The sequence below is a fragment of the Ictidomys tridecemlineatus genome, chromosome 11, assembly GCF_052094955.1.
Source record: "Ictidomys tridecemlineatus isolate mIctTri1 chromosome 11, mIctTri1.hap1, whole genome shotgun sequence".
Classification (NCBI taxonomy): domain Eukaryota; kingdom Metazoa; phylum Chordata; class Mammalia; order Rodentia; family Sciuridae; genus Ictidomys; species Ictidomys tridecemlineatus.
Genome location: NC_135487.1, coordinates 131,310,060 through 131,335,595, shown reverse-complemented (window position 1 = coordinate 131,335,595; position 25,536 = coordinate 131,310,060). Strand labels below are relative to the sequence as shown.

The 25,536-nt window shown below is 47.8% G+C and overlaps 3 protein-coding genes across 10 annotated transcripts in view; 2 read left to right on the top strand and 1 right to left on the bottom strand.

Annotated features, from left to right (window-relative positions):
• On the top strand, positions 1-18,176 carry Tars2 (threonyl-tRNA synthetase 2, mitochondrial). Of its 2 annotated transcripts, XM_078027642.1 has the most exons (18): positions 1-157; positions 330-526; positions 1,101-1,224; positions 2,324-2,448; positions 3,706-3,823; positions 3,947-4,011; positions 4,393-4,471; positions 7,384-7,530; positions 8,426-8,524; positions 8,978-9,195; positions 9,617-9,779; positions 10,109-10,246; positions 10,436-10,513; positions 15,149-15,249; positions 15,427-15,528; positions 15,673-15,745; positions 16,797-16,911; positions 17,722-18,176. In XM_078027642.1, the coding sequence occupies exons 1-18, from the start codon at positions 92-94 to the stop codon at positions 17,868-17,870; spliced, it is 2,157 nt and encodes a 718-aa protein (XP_077883768.1). In that variant the 5' UTR covers positions 1-91; the 3' UTR covers positions 17,871-18,176. The 2 variants fall into 2 exon arrangements, with proteins under 2 accessions (XP_077883768.1, XP_077883769.1); XM_078027643.1 differs by lacking the exons at positions 1-157; positions 330-526; positions 1,101-1,224 and adding an exon at positions 1,394-1,549.
• LOC110598738 (uncharacterized) overlaps positions 16,470-25,536 on the bottom strand; it is a 34,492-nt gene continuing 25,425 nt past the window's right edge. For all 3 annotated transcript variants that reach the window (XR_013428293.1, XM_078027648.1, XM_078027649.1), the window contains 3 exons: positions 23,365-23,422; positions 22,632-22,724; positions 16,470-22,209 (listed from right to left, as the gene is read on the bottom strand). The gene's annotated coding sequence lies outside the window, so the exon portion shown is untranslated. The remainder of the gene's footprint in view (positions 22,210-22,631; positions 22,725-23,364; positions 23,423-25,536) is intronic.
• Positions 18,980-24,942, top strand: Ecm1 (extracellular matrix protein 1). Of its 5 annotated transcripts, none has more exons than XM_040287521.2 (12): positions 18,980-19,119; positions 20,210-20,260; positions 20,523-20,624; positions 20,773-20,850; positions 20,933-21,013; positions 21,334-21,384; positions 21,538-21,552; positions 21,698-22,020; positions 22,273-22,647; positions 23,150-23,370; positions 23,528-23,615; positions 24,203-24,942. In XM_040287521.2, exons 1-12 carry the CDS (start codon positions 19,050-19,052, stop codon positions 24,431-24,433), a joined length of 1,686 nt encoding a protein of 561 aa, XP_040143455.1. In that variant the 5' UTR covers positions 18,980-19,049; the 3' UTR covers positions 24,434-24,942. The 5 variants fall into 5 exon arrangements, with proteins under 5 accessions (XP_040143455.1, XP_005331221.1, XP_013216683.1 ...); XM_005331164.5 differs by having other exon boundaries at positions 21,331-21,384; XM_013361229.4 differs by lacking the exon at positions 21,334-21,384.

Genomic DNA, 25,536 nt, shown 5'->3' with positions numbered 1-25,536 from the left:
TAGGCAGGGACATTGTTGGGGTAGAGCCAATAAGGAGTCTGGTGAAAGAGCCGGCGTTAACCCGAGGACGCAGGCGCTGGCTGGAGGGAACATGGGCTGGTACCCCGGGTGGCGACGGCTCGGGCTCCGCGAGTTACCGGCCCGCAAGCTACACACGGTGCGTGAGGTACCCCGAATTCCCCAGCCGTCGGGCCACCCTGCCCTAAAACTAGCCATCTCTTCCTCCTCAGAGGCCCGGGGAGGGTAGAGGCCCGTAGGACCTCAGCCTGAGGCCCCGTGTCACCCAGTGCCCAGCGATGGGACCTGCTTACCCCAACCTCTTCCCTCAGGCCTCCGTGCCGGCCCCTGCGCCCTGGTTGGTAGAACGGCTCGGTCTCTTTGAGGAGCTATGGGCTGCTCAGGTAAAGCGGTTAGCCCGCAAGGCACACAGGGAACCCCGGCCCATCACAGTGACCCTTCCTGGAGGCCAGAAGGTGGAGGCAGTGGCGTGGAGCACGACCCCTTACCAGCTAGCCCGGCGGATCAGGTATCAGGCCCGACCTGTTCTGTCACCAAGCACCTCTGCCCTTTTCTTACTGTGCACCTGATCAGGGAAGGAAATCTGGGTCTACGTACTTCTGTGTCATCCCCATTGAGACAGCCTTTCCTGAGTTTTTTGTTTTTATTACTGTCTTTTGTACTGCGAGATTGAACCCAGGGGCGCTTACCACTGAGCCACATCCCCAGCCCTTTTAATTTTTTAATTTGAGACAGGGTCTCGCTAATTGCTTAGGGCCTGGCTAGATTGCTGAGGTTGGACTGAGACTTGTGATTCTCCTGCCTCACCCTCCTAAGTGGCTGGAATTACAGCTGTGGGCCACCATAGGCAGCTCCTAAGAAATTTTATCTGCATTAGTTTGAGAGTTTCTGCCCTTACTCTGTTATCTGCTGGGGATGTACCTCAGTAGTAGAGCACTTAGCATTCATGAGGCAAGATAGGTTTCATTGCTCTACAAACTCATTTCCCCTTTGTAGATTGAGAGCTGCCAAGAGATTAGCTCCTCCTTCCCCTGTAGATTGTAACCTGGGCTTTTCTTCATCCCCATTCTCCACTGCTGAAGTTTAACACTAGCAGATACAGCAGTGGCTGCGCAAGTGAATGGAGAACCTTATGATCTGGAGCGACCATTGGAGACAGATTCTGATCTCAGATTTCTGACATTTGATTCCCCAGAAGGGAAAGCGGTAAGTTTCTTCCATATGGTGAGTACAGTGCTTAGCAAAATAAGAGGCAATTAAGTAGGCGACTCTAACACTTGTTTTGCCTCATTTTCTTCATTTGCAATTGGGATGGAGACTTGTCAGACTCTATTAACTATCTGATTTTTTTTTTTTGGTACCAGGGATTGGACCCAGGAGTGTCTAACCACTGAACCACATCTCCAGCCCATGTTATTTTTTATGTTGAGAAAGGGTCTCACTAAGTTGCTCAGGACCTCACTAAGTTGTTGAATTGGGCTTTGAACTTGTGATCTTCCTACCTCATCCTCCCATGTGGCTTGGATTTCAGGCATGTGCCACTACACCTGGTTTTGATGAAAGTTTTTACTTGGTCTTAGTCTATTAAGCAAACATCACTTGTGCTAGCAAAAGGAAGAAATAATAAGTTGAAAAGCAGAATTATAATAGGCCTGTTCAACCTCCTTAACTCTTGAACACATACATTGTAAGTCATCCATGGTATATAGTTCTAATATGGCTTTCACAATTGAGTAGACAGCCTGGTCCCCTCCCACTTTGTTCTCTTCATGTCAGCTCAGAAAACATAGACCTTGTCAATGATCCAGAAAAATGCGGTTCTTATGTCATCTTTGGACAGTGACCATGTCCTAGAAATGTAGCTGCATTGCACTAGATTCCTGAGCTTGAAAAAATAGAACCAAAAGACCAAACAAGGCTGGAGTGTAGTTCAGCGGTAGAATGCTTGCCGAGCTGCATGCACAAGGCCCTGGATTCAGTCCCCAGCACCAAAAAAGAAGACTGACTGGCTTCCTGCTTCTATACTGTAAGACTGGGAAGCACCAAGGATTTAGGAGTGGAGTTGTGGCTTCTGTGTACTGAAAAAAATAAAGAATATTGGCTTTCTGCTTTTCTTTTTCTTCTTTATTTATTTTCTAACTTGTTAGTATTTAGTGGTCACCTCCAAAGTCAGTTCTCCATTTTGTGATATTTATTCTTAAATGAACCATATTGATTTTCCTATCAGCTTCTCTGAGGAAAGGCTCAAAGATCTAGGGGTTAAGAGAAATTTATGAACTCACAAATTCTTTTCTTGTGAACCTAGGTATTCTGGCACTCTAGCACCCATGTCCTGGGGGCAGCAGCTGAACAATTTCTAGGTGCTATTCTATGCCGAGGTCCAAGTACACAATGTGGCTTTTACCATGATTTCTTCCTGGGAAAAGAGCGGTAAGTTCCACAAGGAAGGAGAATGATTCAGGAATGGTTTCTGAAACCTCAGGAGTGTTCAGTTTGGAATAGAAATCTGGGTGAGGGCCTCTCAAGTCCTCAACTTTGATACTGACACCAACATCACCATTAGGTCACATCCCTCTTCATTTAACTCTGCTTAAAACTTACCTCCTGTAGTCTTTATGAATTCTTCAAATTTTACTTCATCTCCTTATTACTATTGTCCTAATTTTGCCCTTCCAGAGTCCCTACACTTAAATTTTATTTATTTATTTATTTTTTAGTTCTAAGGATTGAAAAGGGGTGCTTTATCACAAAGCTACCTCCCCAACCTCATTTATTTACTTATACATACATACATACTAGGGATTGAACCCAGGGATGCTTAACTACTGAGTCATATCCCCATCCCTTTTTATTTTTTATTTTGGGACAGGGTCTCACTGATTTGCTTAGGGCCTCGCTAAATGGCTGAAGCTGGCTTTGAACTTCTGATCCTCCTGCCTCAGCCTTACAAGCTGCTGGGATTATAGGTAATGCCTAGCTCCCTATGTCTAGCTCAACTTCAATTTAAGCATAGAAATTTTCTTCCATTGTGGCTCAAGTGGTAGCGCGCCAACCTGGCATGCACAAGTCACTGGGTTCAATCCTCAACACCACATAAAAATAAAATAAAGATATATTTTTAAAAAAATACACCATATTTATTTTAAAAAAGAAAGAGAAAGAAAAAGAAATTTTCTTCCAAAATTAACCTTGGGCTGGGGGTATACAGCCCAGTGATAGAGTGCTTGCCTAACATGCACAAGGCCCTGGGTTTGATCACCAGCATCACAGTGGGTAGAGGAGCTGTACCTTATTTCCTATTTATTTTCTTCTTGTTTGTCTGTCTTTGCCCATAATTCTAGGTTTTTTGTTTTTTGGGATTTTTTTGTTATTGTTGTTTTTTGGTACCAGGGATTGAACTCCAGGGCACTTAACCACTGAACCACATCCCCAACCTTTTCTGTATTTTATTTAGAGTCAGGGTCTCACTGAGTTGGTTAAGGTCTTGCTAAATTGCTGAGGCTGGCTTTGAACTCACAATCCTTCTGCTTCAGCCTTTCAAGCCACTGGGATTACAGACAGGTGCCACCACACCCCTTTTAGATTCTTTTTTCTTTGAAGAGCAAAATTTTACCCCCTGGCCAACTGGTGTGTCATCCAGGTAATGCATCTTAGAGGAAGCAAGCCAACCAATTCTCCTCTTTACAGGACAGTGCGGGGCACAGATCTGCCTGTTTTGGAGCAGATTTGCCAGGAGATTGCAGCTGCTGCACAACCCTTCCGGAGACTGGAGGCTTCCCAGGATCAGCTTCGTCAGCTCTTCAAGGTGGGGTAATAAAGCATATTTTTAGGAGGAAACCTGAGGCTTGAGGGAATGGGTAGCTCTTTCCCAGGATGTCTTTGTGGGAATAAAGACTCTGCATTATTCTTCCCTTCTGTCTCCTTTTAGGATAACCCCTTTAAGCTTCATCTGATTGAGGAGAAAGTGACTGGCCCAACAGCAACAGTGTATGGGTGAGTGCTGTCAAGATTAAAGAAAACAGGGAGAGGGCTGGGACGGAGGTGGGTGGAGTCCTTGCCTAGCTGGCATGTCCAAGGCTCTCAGTTTGATCCCTAGCATGTTTTTTAAAAAAAAAAACAAAGAAGAAGAGAAGAAGACAGAGCAAGGTGGGGAAGTAGTGAAGAAGGTCAGAAATAGGATAAGGGAAGGAAGATAAAAGATGATATATTACTCCTGGAAGAGAAATGGGAAGAAGAATTGACTTTTATCTGCCATTTCTCTGTCTGTGGAATAGTTCCTTCCTCTTCATTTTTTTCAGTCAACTAATGGCCATGAAAAGGAGAAAATTAGGCACTTTAGAATCTGGAAAGCACTAACTGGCTTCTTTCTCCCAGGTGTGGCATGTTGGTTGATCTTTGCCAGGGGCCCCACCTTCGGCACACTGGACAGATTGGAAAACTGAAGCTGCTTACGGTCAGTTATGAAGGTATAGTTAGGTTTGAGATTCCTGTTTTCACAGGAGTGAGCAAGAGAATGGAAAGATGATCTTCTTTCCTAGCCTCTTCTCTGTTCTTGTAGCTAAGAAGGAGAAAGATACTTAGTCCCTGCACTGAAAAATTTCCTGGTTTGATGGCAGATTCTGCATATCCTGCCAGAGCCCAGAAACCAATTCAATGCCCCCTTCTCCAATCCCCAGGACTGGGGATTGAGTCCAAGGGTACTCTACCCCTGAAGAGCATCCCTAGCCCTTTTTATTTTGAGATAGGGTCTCAGTAAGTTGCCCAGCTGGCATTGAACTTACAATCCTCCTGCCTCAGCTTCCTGAGTTAGCTGGGATTATAGGCATGTGCCACTACACCTAGCCAGAAGTCAATTTAAATTCCGTAGTTTGAGCCAGGTATGGTGGTGCATGCCCGTAATTCCAGCAGCTACGAGGCTGAGGCAGTTCAATTTCAAGACTAGCCTTGGCAATTTAACAAGACCCTACCTTAAAATAGAAAAATCCTCACTGAGCTGGGTGGTATAATGCTTCTGGGTTCAATCCCCAATAATGAAAAAAATAAAATCCTGATCTGGGGCTGGGGCTCAGAGGTAGAGCTCTCGCCTAGCATGCGTGAGGCACTGGGTTCGATCCTCAGCACCACATAAAGTAAAATAAAGACATTGTGTCCACCTATAACTAAAAAATAAATAATTTAAAAAAATAATAATAAAAAAATAAAATCCTTAGTCTGACATCAATGTTAAGGAAGATGGAGCAGGAGAGTGAGTAAGGCTAGACGGGGAAGAAGCCTGAAGAGAGAGGGTGCATGGGCCAGGAGGATGGATAAATACCATTTGACAGGCACAGGGAAAATAACCTCAAACAAGGGCATGCCTTCTATGAAAATGTTGTTCCTGGACGAGGCAAGTTTCTAGAGCAGGGAGCAAAGGGACAGGCAGAAATATAGAATAAAAGCCCTGCATTGAAAACTTAGCCCTTTGCATTACTCTTCACTCTTCCTCTAATGAGATGTGTGGTTTTGGTTAAGCCTCCTTACCCATTTTCCCTGTCTACAAAATGAGGCTATTCCGGTACTACAGGTAAATTAATATAGAAACAATGAAAGTCAACAGACACAGGAGAAAATATTTGAGGAAATGTGCTATAAAATGTAGGAAGTTTCAAGCTGGGCACAGTGGTGCCCATAATCCCAGTGGCTAGGGAAGCTGAGACAGGAGGATCATGAGTTCAAAGCCAGCCTCAGTAATAGTGAGGTGCTGGGGCTGGGGATGTGGCTCAAGCGGTAGCGCGCTCGCCTGGCATGCGTGCGGCCCGGGTTCGATCCTCAGCACCACATATCAGCACCACATACCAACAAAGATGTTGTGTCCGCCGAGAACTAAAAAATAAATATTAAAAAAAAAAAAAAATAGTGAGGTGCTAAGCAATTTAGTGAGACCTTGTCTCTAAGTAAAATACACAATAGGGCTGGGGATGTGGCTGTTTTTGAGTGCCCCTGAATTCAATCCCCAGTACCCTGCCAAAAAAGAAGAATGTTTCAGGGCTGAAGATGTAGATCAGTGGTGGAGTGCTTGCCTAGCATGCATGAAGTCTTCAGTTCTATCCCCAGTATTAGGGGAGAAAAGTAGGCTCTGATAGTATCTTTAAAGAAAAGAGCAAGCCAGGTGTGGTGGCACACACCTATAATCCCAGCTGCTCAGGAGGCTGAGGCAGGAAGATTGTGAGTTCAAAGCCAGCCTCAGCAACTTAGCAAGGCCCTAAGCAACTTAGTGAGACCGTGTCTCAAAAATAAAAAGTATGGGGCAGGCTGGGGCTGTAGCTCAGTGGTAGAGTGCTTGCCTCACATGTGTGAGGACCTGGGTTTGATTCTCAGCACCACATAAAAATGAACAAATAAAAATAAAGTTATTGGAGCTGGGGTTGTGGCTTAGTGGTAGAGTGCTTGCCTAGCATGCACAAGGCACTGGGTTTGATCCTCAGCATCCCATAAATGTAAAATAAAGATATTATGTCCACCTAAAACTAAAAAATATTTTTAAAAAAATAAACAAAGTTATTAAAGATAAATAAATAAATGAAAAGTATGGGGATGTGGTTCGGTGATTAAATGCTCCTGGATTGAGCTCCTAGTACTAAAAAAAGAAAGAATTTCACTTGACAGTAATAGATTGGAGTATGAAAGGTTGACTACTTTTCTAACAGGGGATAGACAGACGGACATTTGACTGGAATTTAGTTACTCCCCTGTACAGTTACTGACTGGAAGAGGAAGGAATTAAGCACATGGGTACTGGTTGGGCAGTGGGAATGGGGAGAAAAAGTAGTGCCTGATAAGGTCAGATTTGACAAGGACATGTACAGGAATCAAGTCGGCCAAGGCTGTGAATGTGGCCAGGGAGTCGAGAGGATGGAGGGGCCACCCTGCTATTGATGATGGTAGAAAAGGTGATGAGGGAGATGAGGTGGGATCTTTGTCAAAGGACATAGCTGTGACATTGACACTGAGAGTATCATGAGGCTTAAAAGAGGTTGGTGCACTCTGTCCTCATCGTACACACCCCTTTCTTTGTATGGTGCTTGGAATTGAGCACAGGGCCTCACTGTGCTAGCCAAGTGCTCTATCACTGAGCTGTTTCCAACTCTTTTTCAGTTTTTATTTTGAGTCAGGGTCTTGCTAAGTTATCTTAAGGTATCCTTGAACTTGTAATACTTCTGCCTTAGTCTCCAGAGTCTCTAGGTTGTAGGTGTGCATAACATAATCCTAGCAACTCCAGAGGCAAAGTGCCCCTGGGTTCCATCCCCAGTACTGAGGCGGGGAAAAAAGGCTTGTGTCATCTTGTCTGGCCTCAACTTGCCTTTGATTTCCTCTGTCTTCCTACAGAACTCATCATCCTTGTGGAGGACTTCAGGGGCTCCAGAAGCACTGCAGAGAGTATCAGGGATTTCCTTCCCCACAGCAGAGTTGCTGAGGGCCTGGGAAGCACAGAAGGAGGAAGCGGAGTTGCGGGACCACAGACGTGTTGGAAAGGTACCAACCTTTTTTTTTGTTATTGGGTATTGAACCCAGGAGTGGTATTACCCCTGAGGTATATCTCCAGTCTTTTATTTTGAGACAAAGTCTCTCTAAATTGCTGAGGGCCACACTAAGTTGCCAAGGCTGGCTTCCAACTTGAGATCCTTCTGCCTCAGCCTCCCAGGTCACTGGGATTACAGGCCTGCACCACCACACCCATACAGGATCCAGATTGCAGAAACAGGATAGAGTCTGCTGGGTTTCTGTTCTCGCTACTAAAAGGCTCAGGGGTCACTCCAGTTGAACTCAGCTGACTGGCCTGCACGAAATAACCCCACAAGAGACACAAATACCTTTTTCATTGGGGTTGCTGTGATGGCTCCTCTGACCTTAAGGGTCCACAGGAAGAGAGAGTGAGAGCACATGCTGACCCCTTTTATTGAGGAAAAGCTATTCAAATGAGGCAAGGAGTTAGGTTTCAGGGGGCTGAGTCTATCTTCATGATGTCCACTGTCAGCAGGTTGACTGACACCTGGGTAGGCCACACCCAAGGGCACAGTAAGAGGAGGGGACACACACAAGGCACTTCCATGGAAGATTCTATCCTAAACAGGGCAAGGGGTTATATTACAAAGGAACAGGTGAGCATAACTTCACCCATGGGGCTGTAGCAAGACACACCCATGCACGAGACACCGACCCTAGACCTTGCACCCAAGAAGGGTGGGGAAAGCTCTGCCACATTTCTGTGACTGAGCGCCTCAGCACCCAGCCTGGGAGTGTGACTCAGTCACGCGTAAGGTTGGTCTCCCACAGAGTCAGTCAAACAAACTGAACTACTCTGCCGGTTGTTTCCTGTGGTTCTAAAGCCCTCCCTTCTCCTTTGTAACAATTACCATTCTGTCCCCAGGAACAGGAGCTCTTCTTCTTCCATGAACTGAGCCCTGGGAGCTGTTTCTTCCTGCCGCGAGGGACAAGGGTGTATAATGCGCTGGTGGCTTTTATCAGAGTAAGGGGAACCAAAGTTCAGGGAAGACCAGGGAGGGTTGGGGAAGAAGCCAAGATATTTGAGTTTTAAAAGAGGGATCAGGCAGGGAGCATGGTGCACATCCATAATCCCAGTGTCTCAGGAGGTTTACAAGTTTTAGGCCAGTCTCAGCAAAAGGTTGGGAATATAATTCAGTGAAAGTACCCTTGTGTTCAATCCCCAGTACCAAAAAAAAAAAAAGGTGGGATCAGAAGCATAAACATAAATATTATAAAGTGCTAGAAACCTTTAGCAAGGTGCTATAGTTGTAGGTGTGCAGTGGGGGAGCACGCACACCGTACGTGGGACATGGTATTTAATAGCTTATGGCTACCAGCTAGGATGATCTGAGAGCCCAGGAGTATCAACCAAGTCCTTCCCTGCCTCTCCTTTCACGGTAACACTGACCTCCCATGTCTGTACCCTCCTGTCCAGGCTGAGTACGCCCGCCGTGGTTTCTCAGAGGTGAAAACCCCCACAATGTTTTCTACGAAACTCTGGGAACAGTCAGGGCACTGGGAGCATTATAGGGAAGACATGTTTACCCTGAAGCCCCCAGGCTCTGACAGGTCCACCAGCTCCCAGAGGGACCACTCTGCCAAGCATCCCACAAATACATTCGCCCTCAAGCCCATGAACTGCCCTGCACACTGGTAAGCTGGGAGCCAGGAGGCCTGGGTCATTCCCCTCTCACCCCTGCCCCTGGGCTAGGGTTATAACTGCTAAATATAAAGTCATAGAAAGCACCTTGGAATGAGTACTAAGACACCTAATTTGAATCTTGATGTGAAATTGAAAAAATTGTTCTCCCTCTTGAGTCTTGGTCTCCTTAAAAGTAACATCAAGGTTGTACCTGTCACAAACAGAAGCACAGTAAATGATGCCTGTTACTAAGTGACAGAAATTCACTTTTGAATCAGGATGGCTCAGACAGGACTTAGTGAAAGCACATGCCAAGGTGGAGAAGGTGGTAGTTGATGATGCAGAGAAAATAAGCAGATTAAGGCCAGGAAGAGCAGTCTTCAAGGGCTAGTTCTCCCTGTAGCCCTGACCCCCTCCCCACCCCAATCTCAGCTTGATATTCGCCCATCGGCCCAGATCCTGGCGAGAGCTGCCCATTCGACTGGCTGACTTTGGAGCCCTGCACCGAGCCGAGGCCTCTGGCAGTCTGGGGGGACTGACCCGGCTGTGGCGCTTCCAACAGGATGACGCTCACATCTTCTGTGCACCAGATCAGGTAGCCCTTCCCCAGCTCCACCAAAGGGTCTTTTGAATCACCTTTCATTCTCCGACCTCCAACATCCCGTTCTTTCAGTTGCCCTCTAAATATAATACAAGTTGCCTACCTGTCGCCCCCAGCTTTCTTCTGCTATCTATGTCTTTGCCCCCGTTTTCCCCAAACTACCATCACCCCAGATCACCAACCGGCACACAGCTCACCCATTCAGTCTCTCTTATTTTTATGTGGTGCTGAGGATCAAACCCAGTGTCCTACACATGCCAGGCAGGCGCTGTACCACTGAGCCCCAGCCCCACAGCTCACCCATTCTTATTTCCTACCTCTAGCTGGAAACAGAGATCCGAAGCTGTCTTGATTTCCTCCGCTCTGTCTATGCTGTTCTTGGCTTCTCCTTCCGCCTGGCACTGTCCACCCGGCCATCCGGCTTCCTTGGAGAACCTTGCCTTTGGGATCAGGCTGAGCAGGTGAGCAGCAGATAGGGAAGCGGAGGCAGATGGATCACTGTCCAGTGGAAGGGGAGGGAATACGACAACCAGGGTCCTCAGATAGAGGAATATGCTGAGGATGTCATTAGTTGGACTGGAGGTGTGTCTTGCTCAGATGAAGTGAAGTCTCAGATGATGTATTCTTTTCTTGTCGCATGCCCTCCAAAGGTCCTCCAGCAGGCCTTGGAGGATTTTGGAGAACCCTGGGACCTCAACCCTGGAGATGGTGCCTTCTATGGACCTAAGGTAAACTAGGGATTCTGCTTAGAATTTTACTTATTCAAATTTTGGTTTGTTTTTTAAAAATATTTAGTGATACAAAGAAATATTTTTAAACTTAACGTAGGATGTAAAGAGCAGTACAAGCCGGGCCTAGTGGTGCAGGGGGCTCAAGTAGCTGAGGCAGGAGGATTGCTAGTCCAAAGCCAGCCTCAGCAGTTTAGCAAAGCCCTAAGCAACTCGGCAAGATCCTGTCTCTAAATAAAATGCAAGAAAAGGGGCTGGGAATGTGGCTCAGTTGTTAAGCACCCCTGGGTTCAATCCCTGACACCAAAAAAAAAAAAAAAAAAAAGCAGTACATTTCTTGCTTCCATGGAACTTGGCAGAGTTGTGAAAGATAAATAGGAAACGTCAACACCATGGATCAGTGCTGTGTAGCTATTAAGGGGGCACAACAGGGGGGTTATCATGGCTCAGGGGACAGGAAAGACTTCCTGAAGGGGTCACTCTCCAGTCTAAATGTATTTATAGACCAAGTAAAGATCTGTTTCTGGCCCAGGCACCATGGTATGTACCTGAAATCCCAACAACTTGGGAGGATGAGGCAGGAGGATCACAAGTTTGAGGCCAGTCTTGCCAACAGACCCTGACTAAAAATAAAAAGGACAGGGGATACAGCTTAGTGGTAAAGCATCCCTGGGTTCAATCCTCCCCTCACCCCTGACCAAACCCTCGCCCCCGCAAAAGAAATGTTTCTGGAGGAACAGTATATGTAGAGACGAGAGCTAGGGATGAGAACTCATGGCAAGTTGGAAAAAAAGCCAGGTGTGGTGGCGCACACCTGTAACCCAGCAGCTTGGGAGACTGAAGCAGGAGGATCACAAGTTCAAAGCCAGCCTCAGCAACTTAATGAGGCCCTAAACAACTTACTAGGCCCTGTATCAAGAAAGAAAGGACTGGGGATGTAAAGTGCCCCTGGGTTCAGTCACTGGTATGAAGGAAGGAAGTGGGGAGGGGAGAGAAGAGAGGAAGAAGAAAAAAATAAATGTAAAGAAAGAAAATCAGTGGAAAAAAAATAATATAAATGTTGCCTAAATTGAGTAAAAAGGCTGTTAGGAGTTCAGTGGCCTATAGTCCTAGCTACCAGGCAGCTGAGGCAAGAGGGTCACTTCAGCCTGGGAATATGAAGCCAACCTGGGGACACAACCCTACCTCAAAAACAAAACAAAACCACCGCACACAAGCACAGAGGACTGGAGATGTAGCTCAGAGAGACAGCGCTCCCCTGGCATGCCTACAGCCCTGGGTTCAGTTCCCAGCACTGCAAAGGAACAAGCAGAAAAACAGACAAAAATGCAAAAGGCTATTAGGTGCTCCTTTTGGTTTTGTTTTGTAGAACTGGGGGCTGAACCCAGGGCTATTCATATAAGGCGAACACTCTACTATTTAAGGTACATCCTTAGCCCTTTTGATATTTATTTTCAGACAGGGTCTCGCTAAGTTTCTTTATTTTTCAGGGGCTGGGGGGGGGGGTTACCAGGGATTGAATTTAAGTGCACTCAACCACTGAGCCACATCCCCAGCCCTATTTTGTATTTTATTTGGAAACAGGGTCTCACTGAGTTGCTTAGGGCCTCGACATTGCTGAGGCTGACTTTGAACTCGAGATCTTCCTGCCCCAGTCTCCTGAGCCGCCGCTGGGTTACAGGCATGCACCACTGCACCTAGCTCACTAACCCTCTAAGGCTAGCCTCACACTTTCAGTCCTCCTGCTCAGTCTCACAAGTAGTGGGGATTATAGGTGTGTGCTGCCATACCTGGTGGCTATTAGATTTTGAAGGACTGTTTTCCAGTGGGGATGGAGTCAGACAGAAGTGAATGAGTGAACATAATTCTTTCAAGAATTTTGGCTCTTTTAAAGGCAGAAAGAGATCTGAATAGTCAAAAATTTTTATGAAGGGAGAGATTTGAGAATGTTTAAGTGCTGTGATGAGAAGGGGACTTGTTTGTGGGGTGTCAAAGTAAAAAAAAATGAATTATAAGAAAAAAGAAGAGGGAAGTAGAAAATTCCTGGGGAGGCTTGAGGTGGGATCAGGAGCCCTGTGCAGAAAACCACCTTGCCAGTGTGCCCAGGGCAAGAGGAAAGGCTGGGGATAGATGCAAGGAGGTGTATGTGTGGTGAAAGAAGTTGAGTTATATTCCTATCCCACAGTATCAATTGTCTGAATTCTTCATGAGATAGACGCAGAATCATTTGCTGAGATGGGAGTGGAAGAGAGGAGAGTTGTTAGTGAGAGGGTTGAAGATATGAAGAGAAAGGGGATACAAAAACTATAGTATGAGCCAGGCACAGTGGCACACACCTGTAATTCCAGCAACTCAGGAGGCTGAAGCAGGAAGATCCAAAGTTCAAAATGAACCTCAGTAACTTTGTAAGACTCTAGGCAACTTAGTGAGGCTGTCTCAAAATTAAAAAAAAAAAAAAAAATTACAAAGGGCTGGAGATATAGCTCAGTGGTAAAGCACTCCTGGGTTCAATCCCCAGTACAAAAAAAAAGAAAAAACCTAATATGAACTATGCAGCTAAATAAAATCTTTTTAGTGTTCATTAGCTACTGTGGGATGTGCTGGTATTGTTCAGTAACATATATACTATTATTTTTTTAAATATTACTCCTTAGTACAACTATTATAAATTCTTTAAACTCTTAGTATTATTTTAAAAATAAAATAATAGTATGTATGTTGAACCCCAGGCCTCAAGCATTCTAGGCAAGCACTTTACCTTTGAGCTGCCCTTTTTTATTTTTGAGATAAGATCTTGCTAAATTGATGAGACTGTCCTCAAACTTGCAATCCTTCTGTCTCCACCTCCCAAGTGACTGGGACTATAGGCATGTTCCACTGCACCTGGCTCATATTTTTATGTCCCAAATGTTTTGTCTAGTACAGGATATTTATTTAGCAGCTCAAAAAATAGTAAATGAAAATACTAAAGAATAATGAAAATCTTTTATTGATTGATTTCATTAATAAAACAAGGTAATAAAATCTGTTACTTTAAAAAGTTCAGAAAGGTTAAACAGTGTGCTCAAGGCTAGAGATAATAGTTTAGAAGAGACAGAGAAGCCGGGCCTGATAGCGCACTTCTGTAATCCCAACAGCTACAGAGGATGAGGCAGGAGGATCGTGAGTTCAAAGCTAGGCTTGGCAATAGCAAGGCACTAAGCAACTCAGTGAGACCCTGTCTCTAAATAAATTTAAACACAAAATAGGGCTGGGGGTGTGGCTCAGTGGTCCAGTGCCCCTGAGTTCAATCCCCAGTCCCCCAAGAGAGAAGAAAAAAAGTGTGAAAATCTCTGAGCACAACAGAATAGCCAAAGAATTGCTGGCAGCAGCAAGGGACCAGTTGAGTCCTGAAACTGTGACTTCCAGGGTGGCATTAATCTCTGCTTTTGCATCTGTGTGTTCTGTGACAAGTTGGCAGCACAGAGCATTTCTATTGCAGAGTCAAGGCAATGGGAGGTTAAGATGCTGCCATGATGGCATTTTTTTTTTTTTTTTTTTTTTTAAAGAGTGAGGGGCTGGGGATGTGGCTCAAGCGGTAACGTGCTCGCCTGGCGTGTGTGCGGCCCGGGTTCGATCCTCAGCACCACATACCAACAAAGATGTTGTGTCCGCCGAGAACTAAACAATAAATGTTAAAAATTCTCTCTCTCTCTCTCTCTCTCCCTCTCTCTCTCTCTCTCTCCCCCCCCCTCACTCTCTCTTAAAAAAAAAAAAAAAAAGGGAGAGAGTGAGAGAGAGAGAGAAATTTTAACATTTATTTTTCAGTTCTCAGCAGACACAACATCTTTGTTGGTATGTGGTGCTGAGGATCAAACCCAGGCCGCACGCATGCCAGGCGAGCGCACTACTGCTTGAGCCACATCCCCAGCCCCCCATGATGGCATTTTGCCACATGGAAATAACAAAAGAACAATGAATCATACAAGGAACTAAAAAACTGTTACAGCTGCATGGGGAAAGAAACAGAAGGACTCTGGATGGGGAGAATAAAGAGGAATAAAGGAACTGAAGAGTTGAAGAGACAGTAGTAGTAGTAGTAATTGTCAGAGTAGGTGTTGGAGGCCCTGCAGGGTTGCCCAAGCCTGCAGTCTGAAGTGGCTACTCACTAGGCTCAGGCAAGAGCACCACACATTTGAGGCCATCCAGGGCAATTGAGTGAGACCCTCTCTCAAAATAAACTAAAAAGTTAGGAATGTAGGTTGGTAGTAAAGTACTTGGCTAGCATGCCACCCTGGATATAGTCCCCAGTATCACACCACATACACACACAGAAACAGAGTGGATGTGTGGGCACTGTTCAGAAGCATAGCCACTGGGGTTGGGAGAGGGGCACTGAGGACCAATAGTTAGCTGTAGTGTGCATGGGGCTGCAGGTCTCTGTGAGGAGGAACCCAGAGGAGCTAGGGCGTGGATAAGAGCATCATTAATGGGAGAGAGCCACTGCCATAGTGAGATGGAGTACCGTAGAGAGGGGGATTACAGTGGATGATGTGATTCTCCAAATAGCCCTGACATGTGTAGGTGGGAGAGCACATGGTGCAGGGAAGATACTGCTTCTGCTTTCTCTCATGTCCTCCTGTCCATCTCCTACAGATCGATGTGCACCTCCATGATGCCCTGGGTCGGCCCCATCAGTGTGGAACGATTCAGCTTGACTTCCAGCTGCCCCTGAGATTCAACCTCCAGTACAAGGGGTATAGAAGCTTTTCCCATCCCCCTTTCCCTTGACAGCCAATGGTGAGCAACTCCCACTCCTATTTTCAACCTAGAAACTGAATCAGACTTCCACATCTTCCCCTGCCTGGACTGTGCACCTAGAAGGTGATCTTATGTGCATAGTTTGTGATACTTTCACTCTTTTTCCTTCCAAGGCAGGTGGGGGCCCTGGAGCGGCCAGTCCTCATTCACAGAGCAGTGCTTGGTTCTGTGGAAAGGCTGTTGGGAGTGCTGGCAGAAAGCTGTGGGGGAAAATGGTGAGCTATCTGATGCTGGCCTTCACGACAGGGAGTTTATACTCCAGCTCCTGTCTCACTTCATGTCCCAGATCTGCTTCCTGCAGCTACACTTCTGGCCAGAGCTGAAATAAATTCTTTGCCACCCTGTTTCCTCCCATCCAGGCCACTGTGGCTGTCCCCATTCCAGGTAGTGGTCATCCCTGTGGGAACGGAGCAAGAGGAATATGCCAGAGAGGTGAGGAGTTGGACTCAAGGAAGGGGCAGAAAGGGACAGTAGGGAGTCTGGTGCCAGCACTGGGTACGAAGAGGCTACACCAGCTAGTGGGAAGGGCACAGCCCTCAGAGCCACCAGACTGCACCTGAGTGGCAGCTTTCCTTTATCTTCTAAATTCTCTCCAAAAAGTAAAACCTGCTGTGTGCTCTGTATGTTTAATATGAAATGAATTGCATACTGCCATCATGTATAACAAATTAGAATAAACAAATAACTTACTGTTTGAGACCTGCTGGGCATGGTGATACACACCTATGATCCCAGTGACCTGGGAAGCTGAGGCAAAGATGAGGCAGGAGGACTGAAAGTTCCAAGGTCAGCCTAGGTAACTTAGCAAGATCCTGCCTGAAAATAAAAAATAAATGAACAGGGGCTGGGGATGTGGCTCAAGCGGTAGCGCGCTCGCCTGGCATGCGTGCGGCCCGGGTTCGATCCTCAGCACCACATACCAACAAAGATGTTGTGTCCGCCGAGAACTAAAAAATAAATATTAAAATTCTCTCTCTCTCTCTCCTCTCTCCCCAAAGATGGGGGTGAATTGGCTTGTAGAATTGAAATCAATACTACAATCTGCTACAGAGATATAAACAAAGCAAATCAACACATTTTAACAAATGTTTAAAAAATAAATAAATAAATGAACATCTGGGGTTGTAGTTCAGTGGTGAGGTATACACAAATGATCTTGGGTAAAGCTGGTTTTATTTTTCCTTTCTAAAGAGAATTGAGAATATGGGTGGTACCCGAGGTGAGGGCAAGCAGCAGGCAAAGTCCAGGGGATAATGGAGGGCTTTCTCCAGTAGGAGTCGACACAGAAGTTGTGGGTTGGGGATGGAGAGGAGGCTTCAGTACAGCAATGAGATGAGGAAAAAGATAATTTTTATTATGGGGAGCACTGAGGTAGGGGATGAGGGATAGGAAGTGGGGCAGACCAAGGAAGAAGGATGTTTGACTGTCCTAGCTCCTCAGTCTTCCATTGAATTTATTTCTTGTCACCAAACATGTGTCCCAGATTCAACAAAATCTGCAGGCTGCAGGCCTTGTCAGCGACCTGGATGCTGATTCTGGAGTGACTCTCAGCCGGAGAGTGCGCCGGGCCCAGCTCGCCCACTACAATTTCCAATTTGGTAAGAGAGAGGCAGCCCAGAACCTCGGAGCTGGGTCTCTCATTCTTTAAGTTCCTTTACCCTGTGCCTCCTCACAACCACTTCTGTCCCTCAGAACAGTTTTCCTCTTATTAACCCCACCCTAGGGGGGTTCTTTGGGGTTAATTAACAAAGGAAATATCAAAGAGAAAGGGGACCGGAAGGTTAGTGAGGCATTAATTAATTAGCCTTGTTTATTCTGCACGTGAATGGAGTCAGCCCTAAGGATTAAGGAGAAAGCTTTAAGGAGAAAAGTCTAGTACTCCCTTGCTCTCTTCACTCTTCACAGTTCAGAGCTCTTGAAGATAAGGAACAGAAATTCCTCCACCTGATTCTCTAGTTTGGCGTACGCCCCTCACCTACCAGCACCTGGAGCAAGCCACCCCACAGTCCATGGACTTGCGCATGTGTCCCAGTCCTGCTGTCTTCCCCTTCCTCTACCTCTGCCTCCCACCCCACTGCTTGCCCCACATTTCTCAGTCCCACCTACCATTTCTCTGTATCTAGTTCTTGGTCTGTCTGGCTCTCTCTGGCTGACTCTAGTATCTCTGACCCTGGGGCTCCTGACCAGAAATGATAATAATGTTCCAGGCTCCGCATTCCTTATCTTCTCAGGATGAGCAGTGAACTGGAGAGAAGGCACAGCTAAATATATTCTTTAAACCATATCTAGACTCTGCTTCCACCCTTCCTAAAGATTTAAGTCCGCAAAGTTTCTGCAAAGCAAAAGGAAATATCCCATGTCGGTGACTTTGTCCTGAGATTCCCAAACCTCCCTTCCTCTTCCTGCAGTGGTTGGCCAGCAAGAGCAGAGTAAGAGAACAGTGAACATACGGACTCGCAGTAATCGCCGACTTGGGGAGTGGGACTTGACCAAGGCTGTGCAACGGCTGCTGGAGCTACAGAATACCAGGGTCCCCAATGCTGAGGAAATCTTCTGAGCTTTGTTCATACATGAGACAGAGACCTGCAAGAGTTGTCAGCCTCCCTGATAAACCCGAGCCCTACTAACAGCCTGGAGTCCCCCAGAATCCTCAGAATTGCATGTATCTGCTCTCCTGAAAAGACTTGGGGGCTGGGGAGGCAGTTCAGTGGCAAAGCATTTGCCTAGCAAGCATGAGGTCCTGAGTTCTATTCCCAGCAATGCAAAAAGAGACTTGGTTTGGGGACCCCACAGCGGGAGGGAAGATATGGTGTTTGGATGTGACGAAGAATGAAATGGAAAAAATAAACTTGAAGCTGCTATATATTTGTGTCTGATCTCTGACTCCTGAAAGAAGGACAAAAGGGAGTTCCACACTGGCTGGGAATGGGAGCTCAGGAGGCTGAGCAGGAGAATCACAAGTTCAAAGCCCCAGCCTCAACAACTTAGGGTCTCACTATCTCAAAAGGGCTGCTAGGCGCACGCCTGTAATCCCAGCGGCTCTGGAGGCTGAGGCAGGAGGATAATGAGTTCAAAGCCAGCCTCAGCAAAAAGTAATGTGCTGAGCAACTCAGTAGACCCTGTCTCTAAATAAATAACAAAAAAGGGCTGGGGATGTGGCTCAGTGGTCAGGTGCCCCTGAGTTCAATCCATGGGAGTTCCACTTTGTTACCCTTGCCCAGAGTTGGGGACAACTCTCACTGGTAGGGAGCTACCTTAGGCAGCTATCCTGTTCCCAATGTTAGTTCCTTAGTGCCCTGGTTCCCTAGACCCAGTTCCATAGGTTGTCAGGTCCCTGTTCCACAGGAGGCAGCATGCAGACGTAAAAGTGAGGCATGAACTAAGGGCCCAGATGTCTGCTGCTCCATGATCTGAACGGGTTTCTCTTAGGGTCCTAGGAATACTTCCTCCCATCACCTTCATTCTTCTCAGTCCTCCGAGGAGGCTTCAGGATGAGTTTGGGAGGAGTGGCTGCTAAAGGAGGAGCAGCTGCACTGAGTCATGGCAGGAAGCTGAAGGGGGCGGGAGATAACAACAGGCAACATATAAAAGGGAGCCAGAGCTGGCCCTGAAGTTCACAATAGCAGTAGCAACAGCCGGAGCAGCAGGATTCCTGCAGCACAGCCCTTCCTTCACATCCAGGTCTGCCTGAGACAACCCAGCTTTTAGGTGGCCGGTGACCAGTCCTTGTTCCAGGATGGGGACCATGGCCAGAGTAGCCTTGGTCTTGGCCTGTTTGGCTGTCGCCTCTGCCACTTCTGAGGGAGGTGAGTAGGGGTGGGGTCAGCACTGGGGAAGGACTCTGGCTAGGCAGCTCATCACTAGCAGGATGACTTGGCCTCTTCTGAGCAGGCCCAAGGTTGGCCTGGCCAACTGGACCTTTTAACCAGGGAGGCGGGAGCAGACAGAGAGGGGTTCCTAGAGGTTACTGATAAGAAATAAAATTGGATTCAAGTAGGCAACTGAGTGGGTAAGTGGATTCACAGAGGGAAGGGAACTCGGCCTGGGGAGGAGGTATGTGGTGGAGGGACTCCGAGGCAGGTGAAGCGGGGAAAGGGGCCCCCAGGCTGCTCAAAACCGGTTTGCTGACCCAGAGAGCCTTGCCTGACTCACTGTCTGGTTAGAGGAAGGGTTAAGGGGTTGTCCACTCAGTCTCACCCACTGCTGGGCATAAACACACTCTGCTTTGATGCCTCAACAAAACGGAACTCTGGAGGGAAACTGCCGAGAGGGGCAAGAGAGCTAGTGTGTAAAGCCCTACTCGCTATCATCCCTCCCAGTTCCTAACTTCTTTTTTTCCTGCACATCAGTCACCAGAGATTCCCTTCTCTATGCCTGTCCCATCCTGCAGGTCCTAAATTTGAGACCTAAATTGAGGAGGAGCTGAGACTAGCTAAAGTGAGGCACTTACACTCCTGGCTGGAGTTCCTTCTCAGAAGGCCTACAGAGGGTTAAAGGGCCTGGCATAGGAGATTGGTGGAGGAGGTGGGCAGGTGAGGGCTCAACCAGCTCAGGTTCGGCTTCTTCCTCTGAAGCCAGAGGGGCACCACAGCAGAGCAGCTACAGGAAGGGCAGCCACAACCCCGGAGGTAGAGACACTGACAGGGGAAATCAGAACCTCCCTCCCAACCTTCAGACTCAGTCTCTGAGCCAGGCAGAATATCCGGGCTTTCTCAGAACCCTGTCAATAATATCCAGGTGTTTGTGGGGGTGATGAGGGGACATGGGACAAGTATATTATAGAGGTCATTGCCACGTCTTGTCATCTTCCTACACTCTTGACTTCCACAGTCTCCCCATTCCTTGCTCAGAGCCAGAAAGGGCCCCTTAAAACCACCGCCAATTTCCTCTCTCCAGGTCACGAGGCTCCAGGGCAGAAGGAGCTGAGATCAGAGTACATTCAGGAAGGTAAGAGTTCGGGGACCAGGTGTGGTGGCCCTCTTCTGTAATCCCAGCCCCTAGGGAACCTGAGTCAGGAGAATCACAAATTCAAGGCCAGCCTCTGCAATTTATCAGGATCCTGCCTTTTTTAAAAGAGGTAGGGGTATGACTCGGGGGTTGAGTGCTCAATCCACACTGTGCAAGCAAGGAAAGAAGTTTAGAAGAGCAACTATGGAACTGAGAGTCCAGGAGGAGCAGGGGGACTCAGAGTTTCTCCTCTTGTCTCTAGCTGGCTACGCAGCACCTCCCTCCCCACCACAGGCCCGAGGCTTCCCCGTGTATCACCTTGACCCTTCCCAGTATGACCTTCCTTTTGAGGGACAGAGGGAAGGTAAGGCCCCACATGCCCTTCTCAGTTACCCCCTCAAGTCTCTAATCTGAGATACTCTGGCTCTCAACCCGGGAAGGAGGGAAGCAGCTCCACCCCTCTCCCCACTGGCTAGCAGGGGTGAGCTGCTCACACACTCCTCCTTCTGTAGTACAGTCCCCTCCCTCTCCAGAAGCCATACCTGTCCAAGAAGAGCTGCCCCCTCCTCACCTCTCTAATGGAAAGAAAGGTGAGTGCTTGCTCACTTTCCTACTTCCCACTAAGATCTTGCTGACTTTGGTCTGCAGTCCTCCCTCTCCTCTGTCTTGCAGTGGATCCGCCTCTTCCTCCAGAAGCCATCCCCCTCCAAGAAGAGTTGCCCCCTCCCCACCCCCGTACTGAACAGAAGGAAAGTAAGTAACTCCCTCTGCACACACCACCTTCACCTAGCCTTACCCTAGAGTAAGGGCCTTGAAGGCACACAAAACAGGCGCTGCCATTTCCCATTTATGTAACCTGGCATGACTCAATTACCAAGCTTTAGTTTCTTCATGTATAAAACTGAGGAAATAATACCTGTTTGATAGTTATGATTAAATGACACAAAAATAGCATTTATTTTCACTTCTCTACTGCATTCCTCTTTATGAATGGGGGCTAGCCAGGTGCCTATCTTCTACAAATGCCCATTCCAATGTGATATTTGCTTATACATCTCCTTCTACCCCAGTAGACCCACCTTTCCCATACCAGGAGGAGATTTTCCATTCCCAGCAGAGAGAGGGTGAGTGACAGCATCTGTCTGTCCATACCCCTGCATGACCACTCAGGACTCCAGGGAGAGGAGCAGGGAAACAGCACAGGGAGCAGAAACGTGGGAGGAAGGGACAGCTCTGAGGGTGACACTTTTCATGCTTCAATTCTCTTTTCCTTTCAGTTAGTCAATCCGAAGGTAAGAACCACAGATTAATTTCTTCATTTTCCCTTACCCTCCTAACCCTTTCTCCTTAACCCCCAGTTCTTTCAATTCTCTCAGTTCACTCAGCCTTTGTCAGTTCCTCCCATCCTCTCTCTCCCCCCTCTGTTCCCCATTCTAGAAAAGCCAGCTCCCCCCATGCGCCAGGATCCCCCAGAGCCTCACTCTTGGAATCCAGCCCAGCACTGCCAACAGGGCCGGTTCCGGGGGGGCTGGGGATACCGGCTGGATGGCTTCCCCCCGGGGCGGCCTTCTCCAGACAATCTGAACCAGATCTGTCTTCCTGAACGTCAACATGTGGTGTACGGCCCCTGGAACCTGCCACAGTCTGGCTACTCCCACCTCAGTCGCCAGGGTGAGACCCTCAATTTGCTAGAGACTGGATACTCCCGCTGCTGTCGCTGCCGCAGCCACACCAACCGCCTGGACTGCGCAAGGCTTGTGGTAAGATGCTAGGGGTGTCCGTAAGCCCCCAGACAGCATGTGTGTGTTTTAAGGGGTAGACACCTAGGCCTGGGAATGGAGGAACCTCAGGTCCCATTGCTGGCCCTACCTTGGACCTCTCCAGTAGGAAAGGTAGAGGGCAGCCACTGCTGTTTTCTTCTCCACCTGTCCCGGGTCCTTTCCTGCAGCCTGGGAGAAAGGCAAGGAATATGGACAATGAGTTACTGGGCCTGACCCACCTTCTCACTCTAGTGGGAGGATGCAATGACCCGGTTCTGTGAGGCCGAGTTCTCAGTCAAGACCCGACCCCACTGGTGCTGCAGACAGCAAGGGGAGGCTCGATACTCCTGCTTCCAGGAGGCAGCTCCTCAGCCACACTACCAGCTCCGGGCCTGTCCCACCCACCAGCCTGGTATTTCCTTGGGCCTGGAGCTGCCTTTTCCCCCTGGGATGCCCACATTGGACAATTTCAAGAATATCTGCCACCTGAGACGCTTCCGCTCTGTGCCACGCAACCTCCCAGCCACTGATCCCATCCAAAGGCAGCTACATGCTCTGACTCAGCTGGAAATGGAGTTCCAGCGCTGCTGCCGCCAGGGAAACAACCTTACCTGTATATGGAAGGCCGTAAGTGGGCATCCCAGGCCCTTGAGAGCCTGTCTGCATCTCCGACCTCTGCATCCAATGGTCCATCCATGTACTCCCTGTTGTGAGCACGTCCACGTTCGTCTGCTTGTGACTGTCCGTCCACCCATTGTGTCCATCATCTGAATCTGTGCATCTTGAGCCTTTATACTACGTCCTGGCCTCATCTACCCATGAACCCCCTCCCCCACGTCCACCAGTCTGCCACCCGTCCATCCAGCTCTGGCCTCACCTGATCACCTACTGATCACATACTGTTCCAGCTCGTCTCCCGTGGCCAACGCAACCTCCTCTGTGCTTCCTCCCTTCCACCTTCCCAGCCCACCCATCCATAGCTGTCTCCTCGCCCACTGGCTCTTTGCCCTCCCTTTGACCCCTTGGGTTGGAGTCCCTCATTTCAGAACTGGGGGTGATAAGGGGAGTAGATGGTGAGGAGAAGGGCCCAAGTGTCCAAGCTTCTGACTTCTCTCTCTCTGGCCCACAGTGGGAGGATACCCTGGATGGGTACTGTGACAAGGAACAGGCTACAAAGACCCACCACCACTCCTGTTGCCACTACCCTCCTAGCCCTGCCCGTGATGAGTGCTTTGCCCATCAAGCTCCCTATCCCAACTATGACAGGGACATTTTGACCCTTGACCTCGGCCGAGTCACTCCCAACCTCATGGGCCATCTCTGTGGAAACCGAAGAGTTCTTACCAAGCAGTGAGTCTTGCTCGGATCTTCCCCAATACTCCTCCCTTCCTTCTGGTGTGCCCTTTGAGGAAGGAAAAAAAAAAAAAAAAACATAGTCTCCCTGTACCGCTCTGGTGCCAAGAGACGCCCAGAGATCCTGATCCCTGCCTCTTTCACACCAACATAGTAAACAGATTCCTGGGCTAATCCAGAACATGACTGCCCGCTGCTGTAACCTGCCATTTCCGGAACAGGCCTGCTGTGCTGAAGAGGAGGTAAGTGTGTGAGGAAGGGGTCACAGTCTCCAGAGGAATGCAGGAGAGAGGGAGGAGGGGGCTATAACTGCAGGCTGCCCCTTTTCTTTGGCACCTCAAATCAGCCCACAGAAACAATGAGGACTTGAGGAAGGGGTCTTTTTTTCCTTGGTTCTAGAGTCTTCATTCCTGATCTGGTCTGCTCCCCACGCCTAAGTTCCTATTATGCCTTCTCTGGGCGTCAAAGCTTCCTGGCATTTACAGATGTGCACATCTGTCAGCCACAAGGAATCCAGCTGTGCAAGGCAGGCACGCACTATCTCTGGGTTCCAGGAAGGGATCCCAGGGGTGAGCAGTACAAGCTGGCAAGAGGAGAACTTTGGGCACCCAAGTAGCCACACTGGACCTCTGACATTTCCCCACCCCCATTGTCTCTGCTTTTCTCCTTTTTTTTTTAATGTTTATTTTTTAGTTTTAGTTGGACACTATATCTTTGTTTTATTTTTAAGTGGTGCTGACGATTGAACCCAGTGCCTCATGCATGCTAGGCAAGCGCTCTACCACTGAGCCACAGCCACAGCCCCTGCTTTTCTCCTTTTGTTCATCAGAAATCAGCCTTCGTGGAGGATCTGTGTGGTCCCCGACGGAACTTCTGGAGAGATTCTGCCTTCTGCTGTGATCTGAGTCCTGGGGATGAACAGACCAACTGTTTCAACATCAATTATTTGAGGAATGTGGCTCTAGTGGCTGGAGACACTGGGGATGCCAGGGGTCAGGGGGAGCAGGTCCCAACAGGGGGAACAAATATCAGCCCTACCCCTGAGTCCAAGGAAGAATGAGTCACTCCAGAGCTTTGAAGAATCGGATGGGGGGAACCCCACCCCCCTTGAACATTCATTATAGTAACCACCTCTTGGATTTGGTGTCCTTATTGTCTGTAACACACAAACACACCCTCTAAGCCTGCTTGGATTTCCTTCATTGGCCCCTGAGGCCTACTGCCCTGCCCTCACTAAGGAGCAGACGATGTTCCACAGGCTGTGGTGAGACCATAACTAAATGACTTAACTTTACTACTTGTCATTTTGAACTTATTCACACATTTTAAAGGGAGTGCAACCTTTTTTAGTTAGCTGTCCAATTTTAAGGTGAAAAAGATGGTTCATGCCTATATTTGGGTGTTTTTCTCTTGCTGTTAAAAGTTTTAGCATCGGGCTGGGGATGTGGCTCAAAAGGTAGCACGCTCGCCTGGCATGCGTTCGGCCCGGGTTCGATCCTCAGCACCACATACCAACAAAGATGTTGTATCCACCAAGAACTAAAAAAAAAATAAATATTAAAAATTCTATCTCTCTCTCTCCTCTCTCACTCTCTTTATAAAAAAGTTTTAGCATCATCTCCAATAATTTTATATGGGAGCCAACAGAATTTATGTTTAGTAATGTACTCCTTGAGCCTCAAAGAAAAACAAAGGAAATTGTCTAATAAAAAAATAAACACTAAAAAAAGAGTAGTTCACATCCTTGATGAATTCCCAAAATGCCACCACTCAGCCTGACATTTTACTTAATTTTGTGGTATGGGGAATAAAACACAGTGCCTCACAGTGGTAGAGTGCACGCACTCTACCACTGAACTCTATCCCCAAACCAGCTCAGCCTTTTTTTTTTTTTTTTCTTTTTTGTACTAGGTATTCAGCTCAGAGCCTCACCCATGGCCTCTGCCACTGAGCTACACCCTAGCCCTCAGACTGACATTTTAGAATCCCCATTTTTAATCTTTGAAGTTCATGCACTGACTCGTTCAACATCCACTTAGTGGACCCCCGTCTGTGTACTGTGAAAGAATCCCAATTAGCTAGGATTTAGGGGCATGCACCACGGGCCGCCGCCCTGGAGTTATTCTCAGTCCACGAACCTGTTTGCGGGCATAACAATGTTGT